We start from the raw sequence: 10,183 nt of genomic DNA on the forward strand, positions 1-10,183 counted from the left end.
ATCTGCTGTTCGAGGTGTTTGATTTGCCAGGTTTAAGATGAAAAAAGCACTTTTGTGGCTTTTGCAATAAAGCCGATCAACTTCATGCCGAGTTTTCTCCTCGCCAACACGCAGAGAGTGAATCCTTAAACAGCACACCGCCACAAACACATCCTTCCCCTTCATGTGAGTAAAGATTCTCCAGCTTTCCTCATCTGACAGCCCTGATCTGCTCCGCAGAGCCTTTCATGAGAATTTTGTACATCATGAACTCTCGTTGAATGATTACAATTTATTCATTTAACAAGACAGAAACTTTTAAATAGTCTGAGACCCAGATTCCTCAAGTGAGGAGACTTATTTTAGGTGATCCTCCATGGCGGCGTGTCACCGTTTTGTTCGAGGGTTATAATGTCAGAGATGTTATGCTAAGAAAGGGTGTTGAATATTTAGCCGCTCCCAACCCTTTTGATAAACTTTGCATGCATCAAAGGGGTTGTCTCCTGTGACAATTTCACAAAAAGAAATTAAGCTGAAGTGAGAAAGAAAAGGAAACGTAGAGGCGTGTGGCAAATGATCAAAAGATGTTCAATTCCATCGCCGAGATCTAAGGCCTGACATTGATAGGGAATAAAAAGAATAAAACTGTGACAGGACACAGAGGACCTGCCTCATATTTTTACATACACAGAAATCATTAGCACATATGCAGCACTTGCAGGAGCTGCACAGATCCTCATTGGAAGAAGAAATATGCATATTTTTGCTATACTTCCAGTTTAAAGAAATGATTGCAAATGTGGTTTTTCAGAAGATTTAGATTCAGGATTCTGACAGTGGTGTGTATCCTTACGCGGTCAAATGAGTGGTCTTTGCTCCACACACAAGCTACATGGAGTTTGCAGAAGTGCTAACAGCAAGCTGGAACTGGTTAAGTGAATAATGGAACCAAACAGAGACATGTCTGGAGAGTTAAAGTGCACAGATAGTCAGGCAGTGCTCTTGCACGCTGCTGGGGTCTGGAGACAGAGTGGATATTCCAGCGAAGCACCTCATGAATCCTTTATCAGTGTGTTTGAACATTGATCGGATTGAGTATTAGCCCAAAGGCTGGACTCTGCTTTGGAGGAGAGTACAAAATCCAAGTTCTCTCATGTGAGCATGCCATGAGGCAACACAGAACATCCGTGAGACAAAAGAAGCAGAAAAAAGGTTCAGCAAACTTTCTGTTAACATACTTCCCAATAACGCTCGTTTCCTTCCTTCACCTTGTTTTCCTTTGCACCTCTTCAATTTAGCAGTTTTTGTTTTGCTAAAATACCCAGCTAGTGTTGGCCAAAATGACTCATCACAAACTGCAAAGCCTTTGCCGACTCATCCATTCAAATCCCACCCGACTTAGAGTCCCACTTCAGTCATCCTGTGATCTATTGTAAGAGCGTTCACAGTGGTCTTTTAATTATGATTAAGCCGTTTATAGCTAGAATAAAAAATTTAGTGTTATTTTCTAGGACATGGATCCTAGTCGTCTACAAGTGGATGCATCAGAATGGGGCGGAGCAGGGAGCTTGTGGCCCGCCGAGCTTATTTCATCTGTTCCTAATTCACAATGATTTGAAAAGAGAAATGCCTCAAGAACATGTTAAAAGTACTAAAAAATAACAATATTTTTCAAAGAAGTCATGTTTGACTCTGGAGAGCATTAAGTGTGAAGTTCCATCTGAGTAATTCATCTGAATGCAGAATGACTGGCTGTGTGAGATGAAATTATAGTTCATACATCACACATGGGTTATGCACAGTCATTAGCACATGAAACCGACTGACTGGTGATGCGGCTGAGAAACATCATCAGCTACTTACTGCTGTTTACTGACAAGTTTTCTAATCGCATTATCCCCTCTTCTTTTCCAGTGGTTTAGAAGAAATGTCCACTGATATAGTATCTGTTGGAATTTCCACTTTATTCTCTGTCTGTTTGGAAGTGAAGCCTGTCGACTCGTTCCAGGTTGGGCGAGGTGGTGGTGGCGGCTTTTGTCTAAACAGGTGCAGTGATTCATTCTGTCTTTGCTCCTCTCAGTGGTGCTCCTGCGTGGAGACTCTCCTACTGTGACTGTTTAATTAGGCACCAGTGTCTGTGTCAGTGTTTCAGCGCCGGGGCTGCTCGACTCCCTGGATGACAAACTGTCGCCACAGAAACGCATCCGCCTCGAGCTCAGATCCGCCGATGCCGAGAGGCGGCTGGAAGAGTTCAGGGAGGGAGGGGGCAGATTGAGCAGCTTCCAGCTCGGCTCCCCTTTACAGTTTTGTGCTGCGGGAAAACATGTTACCGTCTATGACGGCCTGGTTTCTCCTTTTGGCATAAATTTGAAGTGAATAATGGTGCACGGGAGCTTCTCGCCTCCAAATGACACCCTGAACTTCAAAAAAAATGATCAAGGACTTTGTTAGGTGAATCACTTGAGCATTATGCATTCAACACAGTGATTCTTTGTAGCTGCTTGTTTATATTAAGGACTGTGACATTTACAGGCTTTACTTTTCCTGTTAACTTTTTTTTCCCGCTCACACCTTTTTGCCTCCTAGTCCGCAGAGCTGGCTTTAGATCAGCCTATGCCTACTGGCAGATTGTATCTCCACAGAAACCGAAGTTTACAGCTCATGCACAATTCATCTTCTGCAAAAAGAACTTCAAGCAGATTGAAGATCCTGCATGCTTCTATCCATCCATCCATCCATCCATCTTCAGAGCTCTATTTTGGGGTCTCAATGTTGCTGGAGCCTATCCCAGCTACTGTTAGGCTTAGGCAGGGTACACCCTGAACAGGTCCACAGTCTGTTGCAGGGGCACACAATCACAAGCACACTGGGGGCCAATTTGGGGACATCAACTAACCTTTTTGACTGGCAGGAAGCCGGAGTGCCCAAGGAGAACGTGCAAACTCCCAGCCAGAATTCAAACCAGGGCCTTAATTTCTTTTGCAAATATTTTCCATTGCAACCAGTGTTTTAGATCACCGCACACCCCCATCATTCATAGCATTGCATAACTTCCCCCCTTTTTTAGATTAGGTTTCTAACAAGCTTTTTTTTTACATTCTGATCTCTCATTGGCCATATTTTTTAGTTACAAGCTAATTAACTATATATATATATATATATATATATAAAAATACAAGTAAATAAATGCTGTAAAATAAGAACTGGAAATGAACAACCCCTCCCCCCCTCACATTCCATATCGGAGGTACCAACTGGTTCCAAAAAAACAAACTCCCATAGACTTCTGTTGAGAAATAAACATCTATTGCTCAGTCATTATGTTTTTCAGAACAATCGTTCTTGCACTACTTCCTTTTATTAACGTGTTATTGCGAACCCTAATTTTGTTTTCATGATTTTTTTGCTGTAGTTTTAGTTATTCAAGTTATGAACTGACCAATTAGATGCCTCCATAAAAGTAGGATTCATCAGGTCAAACGTTTGAAGCGTTTGACAGATTCTCCCGAGCCCACTTTCAGTGGAAGGGGTGTGGCCTTCTAACATGCTCACTCCTAATAGGAGAGAGTGGTTGTCATAGTAATGTAGACGGGCCAATCAAGGCTTACTGAGAGCGTCTGGTTCCAACATGCTGAAGGTCATATGGCGGAAAAATGGTGACTGAATTGGCTTTATTTATTTTGAACCGGAAGCCAGGCATTTGCTATGGGTTACGTCACATGCTGTTATATACAGTATCATACAATGGTTTGAAAAAAATGATGCATCCAGATCAAACATGTCAAAATGTCTTTGTGTGCATTACCCTTAAAGTTAATTAAAAATAAATTTGGGGGTTTTGTCATTATATCATACTTAGAAAAAGAGTTAAGACCGGCCTTTTTTTGAAGGTGAGAGGTGAAAAAACATTTTATAGTGCTGTATATATGTGCCGTATTTCTCACATTTCTGCCACTTCACCTTAAAGACTTGTTTTTCGGAAACCGAGTATCCTCTAAAAGTACTTCTTATCACTTTTTTTTTTGCCTTGCACTGCTTCAGCTAACACACAGACTTTGATTGTAAGGAGTGACCACAGGGCAAACCCCGCTGCCAGCATGTGTCACTTCTGAGAAAAGGATAAACCAGAAGATTAAGTAATCCCCCAAAATTGGAGCTCTTGTTAACATCATTAATCTTAAATTGTCTCACTTTTCTTTGTCTCCCCTTTCTCGCTCTGTCTCCTTCTTTCTCAGGTCTACATCCCCTGCAGAACAGCTATTGTCCTGGCCAACGAAGAGATAGATTACTGTTATTAGAAGATGATTGTTTCCACAGAGACCGGGATTGAGAATGGATTCCTAACTCAAACTGAGCGTTAACAGTCACCTTCATCTTAAAGTGTCAACCTTGAACACCAGCAAAACCTACCCTTTGTGCTGGAGCCCCCTTTTTTTAGTCTAAGTGGGAGGTTAAAGAGGTAGAAAAAAAAATTCCAGATTCTGTGCTTTCAACTACCATCTGCAACCTTAGACACCGCGTAACTCGACTTCCATGGTCCATTTGGGAAGCGTCCAAGCAAACAGCATCTACGTCCTAAAACGACGACAACCTCTGAGCCCATCCTGAAGTAACCAGCAACTGTTTGTGGGTTTAGCTTAAATGCATGGCTGGCAACTCTGGCCAAGAAAAGCAATAACATCACGACTCCTGTATTCAAACAAGTTCAATGAAGGTTTTGTGTTAAATAAAAACACACTAAGCAGTATTAGCTCAATGTGTCCAGGTACATTCGCTTAAACACTGTGTACGAATAAACTGTCATTTGCACAAAGTATAAACAAATGCCTTGAATTCTTTTGGTCTTATTGTCTCAACAAAGAATTTCTAAATGTTTAAGTTTTAGAGAGCCTTTGTTATATATTGTTCATTTATTAAAGTCCCATTGCAATTGTTTTTTGATCCATTTTAAACATTTATTATGAGTAGGTTGTTTTTAGCCAAAATAAAAAAATCTGTCTTTTTTTCTGGGACAAAGATCCTGCAGAGCGGTAGTAGGTCATTAGGAATTCATCTCTTTTGATTTGTGCGTAGAACTGTTTGTGCAGAGGTACTCCTGTTCCCCCCCTCCCCATCATCCATTTGCTCACATGCTCTCCCGCTAGTTTACAGCCCTTTACAACCCCAACCTAATGCTATGTACACACTAGGTATGTGATGCAAGTTCTATAATGCACTTAACACAGGTTCTCGAACGCCGCTCTAGCATACGGTGTTCGCATGGAACTGTCACTGCCCGATACTAGCATATGTACTCACAGTTGGAAGGGGCTTGGTGCGAAATGTCAAAGTGGAGCAACGTTTTTAAATAATGGTCCAGGCTTTTTTTTTTCACGGCTCTATTCTGATACGTGGTGTCAGAAGAATTGTGCTGGGCACAAACCCCAATTATTAATTTGTCTTTCATGATCAATTTTCAAACAGTTCAAGCACTTCTGTGTATTGAAAAAGATGCTATCCATACATCACTACCAATTCCGAGTCCCTGATTGGTCAAAGTTCAACAGGTTTAACTTATTTAGAGCCCGAAACCGAACTCAAAAACTCCTATAGCAACATGAAAACAAGAGAGTTTAAACTCGGAAGCTCAAAACATGCATATACATGTGTTTACATAGACTTTTTATTGGAAGTAGTCACTTGAACGCGGTGTGAACACAGCAAAGCAATTACCAGTGCAACAAAAAATGACGAGTAATATTGGAGCTATTCCGCTGTTCAGTTTTAACCCAGATGCCAGCTTGGACGAGAAAAACAAAGACAAATGGATTTTTCTGCAAGTGGATGTATCAGAATAGAGCGGAGCAGGAAGAATATGGTTAGCTGTTGTCTCTTGCTTGCCACGAGCTTTTTCTAACTCCCTTTTTTGTGTCTGCCCCTTATTCACCATGATATGAATAAAGAAAAATCCATTTTAAGCTTAATTCTCTTAATATAATATTAAATAATAATAATAAATAATATTAAATATATGGCCTCCATCATCAGAAAAATGCCACGATAACATGTTAAAAACACAATTTTCATTGGAATTGGTTTTGAAGGCGTTTTTTTGCTAAAGAACAGATAAAATCCTTTTAACAGCTTTGTTGGGCGTGCTGCAAAGAATGCAAGCTGTTAAACTGTTGAGCCACAAATTTGACTAAACTCTTCAACTTAAAATGCCGTACAGTACATTGACACTGGTGATCAGGGCACTCCTTCATGTGAGAAGAGAGAATGTCGCAGGTACGACTCACACTCTTGACTACTGTGAGAAGTTGATTTATGTGCAGCTTGCTCATTAGGTTCCCCAGGGGACGTTCCAGCAAAACACAGAAAACGGCCTAAATGCACTGAAGGTGACATGTGTCTCTTTCAATTAGTTCTGACTTCTGTGAGTTTTGTCCCGATATACTCGGCTAAAGAGCGCCTGCGACGCTGAAACGTGAGACGGTTATTGATTAACTGAAACGCGGCGAGAAGTATCCGGGATGTTAGGGGACAAAAATGGCGTCAAATTCTGTTCGGCAAATGATCTGCAAATCTGCTCAAAACTCCATCCTTGCTGCTTGAATCTGGACGTCACATTTTATCACAGCAGCATGGAAGGAAATAAAACAAAGGGTGATTAATTTTCTTTTTATTTACTGCCATGAGTGCTGTGATCCACACCTCCAGCATTAGTGCAGACTTTCATTTAAGCTGTGGATTGTAGCATACGACAGGTTTTGATCTTTCTTGCCTGCAGCTGAAGCAAAGGCATTTGTATTCAAGGCCATCCTTCTGTGTTTAGTCAAAAGCATCATGAACATCTTGTTTTTTTTCTGTTAAACCTTTTAAATATTAAAAAAAAGCAAAGTCTTTCTGCACCGCGTTAGAAGATCACCCTTCATTCATAACGAGCAACAACTGAACTGGTGTTTAATCACCCCTCATCTGATCCAACGTCATTGTCACTTTACCTCAGCCTCAATGAATTGTCTGCATTTGTTCTTGGACGAAATATTGATGTCTGATGCACTGTAACCGTTTCAGCAAATTTCTTTCATTACTGCTAATAACAATGAATCAGAGGCTGTCACCTCACTAGCATGTGGATGAACTGATTGTGCTGTCTGACTGCTGATTCACCCCTGTAAGTGAAAGGTGTCGGCGGGTCGTTGATGGACTAACTGCTTTCATATTCAGCTTCTGACAAATTAAATTGACTTGTTTGATTTGTACGTTAGTTTCCACATATGCGCAAATATTTCTTTCCTGCAATTCCTAATAAACTGGATCAAATCAAATCATCTGAGACCACTTTTATCCATACATTTTGACTCCATTTAAGCAAAAAATGGATATAAATAATTTCCACACAAAAAAAGGTTTGTGTGAGATTTTCTTTTTCACTTACTTCGGAAAACTGCAAAGGCTAATAAATAACCTGATCGAGGATGCAGGGGGGAGTTCAGTGAGTTAAGTTCCCTCTGATCGTCTTTTGATCTATTGTGAAGGTGTTCCCCGATGTCTTTTATTTATGGTTATGAGATTATTAGCCAAAATTAAAAAACCTGTGTCGTTTTCTAGGACATAGCTTCTGGAAGGAATTGATCAGAAATTCCCCTCTGAATTGTTGGTGGGACTGTTGGCGCTGAGTAAGCCTCCCTTCATTTCCCATCATCCCTTTCTCTACACTCTCTCCTGCTAGCTTCCAGCGCTTCACAAAAGAACAAAACAAAGATGGCGAGCCAGATGCCAGCTCAGACGAGGAAAACAAAGACGTGCGTGGATCTATGTGTCAACAAGTGGATGCATCAGAATGGAGCGGAGCAGCGGGCTTGTGGCCCGCCGACTGTAGAACCAACAGTACGTCACTCCTACAAGGTTTTTCCAACAGCATCTGGTCCTGCTTCACAACAATTTAAATGAAGGAATGTCCAGAAAAGCTGTTTTAATCACAATCTCATGAGAAAATGCAACAAGAACATGTTAAAATCACTAAAAACATGATTTTCATTGGAGTGGGTCTTTAAAGAGCAGTTTTGAAGACTGTCCTGTTTGTGTTTTTGCCATCGACTTCAAGCAGGAAATCTGAGAAAATCTCTGAAATGACAAAGAAAAGGATTCTACTTTGCTTTCTACAATACAGAATATAAAAGTTCAATTCTCCGTTTTTGGTGACGAGAACGGTTGTGAAATGCTGTCGCATGACTACACAAATCAGCCACCTCTCTGCGCCCCACAACATGATGTAACAAGGATGAAAGGCAGCCTATCATTTTCCCATTTCCTTAGCACCTGCATTTCCTGCTACTAACTCCAAACATTAGTGGCATAGATGGGGACTTCTTAAGAGCAGCTCAACTTAGGTGAATGCATTTTGGGAATCATAGTTTTTGTTTGGATTCTTTCAGTTAAGGGTTTTTAAAACAACTGCATGTCTGAGTCCCTGGAATTTGGGGTTTTCTGGCTCGCGCCCTGCAGCCTTATGTCTCTCAGGCCCCTCACTTCGTCGTTTGAAGCTGCATTACACATTTCATACAACTTTTTACTCTTGACAGGAGGAGAGATCCCCACCCCACAGTGGTATACACCTGCCAAAACCAGTGAGCTACTCTTTGCATCCTTCACTGTAGCGTGCGTATTTATGTTTGGCCAGTAAATTTGATGCTCGGAACATAAAAGAGCAGCAAATGTCAGCAGACAGTGCTTGAAATATGCTGCACAGATAATGCAACACCCCAGGCTGAGACCTTGGAGTTTTACCTTAATACAATACCTGGCAGTCTGAAGAACCTTATTACACACATGGCCGTTTTATCTGGTGCATGTGTGACAGACGGGGAAACATGCGTGCCAGTACAATCTAGGGACAGATTTCCTATTATGCGAAGGCTGTGCACCCTCTGATCTAACACTTTGTCGGCTTGCAATTTTTCTTATTTGCTCACGTGAATACAAATGCCCGAAAGGGAGTGTCGTCTTCAAAGGAGAGGAAGGGAACGCGCTGAGATAATGTTGTCAGAGGCTGACCCTTGAGACTATACCAGGCAGCCTTCACTGTGCATTCTATTGTCGCTCCATACTGTATTTTTGGGAAATAAATTCATGAAACACTGCTATAAAAACAGGGTATGCAGTGGGTCTCTTTCTTTGGATGATTATATAGTCCAAACCTTCTCCTTAAATTGTATTTATAGCAGCATCTCTACATCCACAAACTTTAAAGTTTGTACTTAATGTGAGAATGAGCTGTTGTTTTGCTCTGAGGTTATCGGAATATCCAATTAAAATGTGCAAAATGCTAATTGAGATCTCTTTATTTCTGCATTTTGTTATGAACTGTTTTGCTTTTGTGGACATGAGCTGTTGCCAAGAATGGTGGAGTTGCAGTTTATAGTAATAATGTTCTGCTTTTATGCATAAATATTTTTTTTTTCAGGCCAAAATTGCCTTACACACAAAATATCCTCATTTCTTTTTACTTAACCCCCTTGAATTTAGTTTCAACTATAAAAATAAATATATATGTTTTAGCATTAAAGTAGATGTTTGTTTTATTTCGAATATTGTTTTACATTTTGATTTATCTGAAACTGAGTTTTTCTCATCTTTGAGACATAAAAATACACGAGTATAAAAGAGAAGTTAATGTTCAAAAAATACACATTCAAGTTTTTTATTTTATTTTTTTAGATTTGGAAGCTTCTAAAGTCCTGTTTTTAGATAAGATTTAAAAACTCAAATAGCTGTTTTGCATAAAATAATGCATAACCCCCAGGGTTTTTTTCTTAATGATTTTCCTGCTTGCCTTTTTATTTTTATTTTGGTTCTTAACCATCTCTGCAGATGGGTTTTAAAAAGCCAGCAGTGTAAACAGCCTCTCAGGCAGGCCATGTTCAACAATGGGAGAAAAAAAATAGATCTTTTTTTAAAAATTAGACCAGAATAATGATTTTAGTAAACTCCAAAGCACTATTAGAAATCAAAAATACATGACAGGTTAACTTTTGGAGAAACGATAAAACTGTCTTGCCCTCTTTTATGAGATTGTAAGTATTTATTTAGTAGAGAATAATTAAATCCTGACCAAAGTTTTTATTTAGTTTGTCAATTGGTGTTTTTTTGTTTAGACAATCTTCTGGCGTGATAGATTTAATGAGCACAAACTGGAGCTTTTGGCTTTATAATTTGTGCC

General features: G+C 40.1%; 1 protein-coding gene across 2 annotated transcripts in view; it reads left to right on the forward strand.

Annotated features, from left to right (window-relative positions):
- The window catches only part of gbe1b (glucan (1,4-alpha-), branching enzyme 1b), a 127,410-nt gene extending 118,117 nt beyond the window's left edge, over nt 1-9,293 (forward strand). The window contains exon 16 of one of the 2 annotated variants that reach the window (XM_078956608.1): nt 7,694-9,293. In XM_078956608.1, the coding sequence (XP_078812734.1) occupies nt 7,694-7,843 (150 nt within the window). In that variant the 3' untranslated portion in view covers nt 7,844-9,293. Of the gene's footprint in view, nt 1-4,214; nt 4,804-7,693 lie in introns of those variants that run through there. The other variant, XM_023962003.1, reaches the window with a different exon arrangement.
- The last annotated feature ends 890 nt before the right edge of the window (nt 9,294-10,183 follow it).

The sequence above is a fragment of the Oryzias latipes genome, chromosome 13 (assembly GCF_053564925.1).
Source record: "Oryzias latipes strain Hd-rR chromosome 13, Olatipes_Hd-rR_3.1".
In the NCBI taxonomy this organism is placed as follows: Eukaryota; Metazoa; Chordata; class Actinopteri; order Beloniformes; family Adrianichthyidae; genus Oryzias; species Oryzias latipes.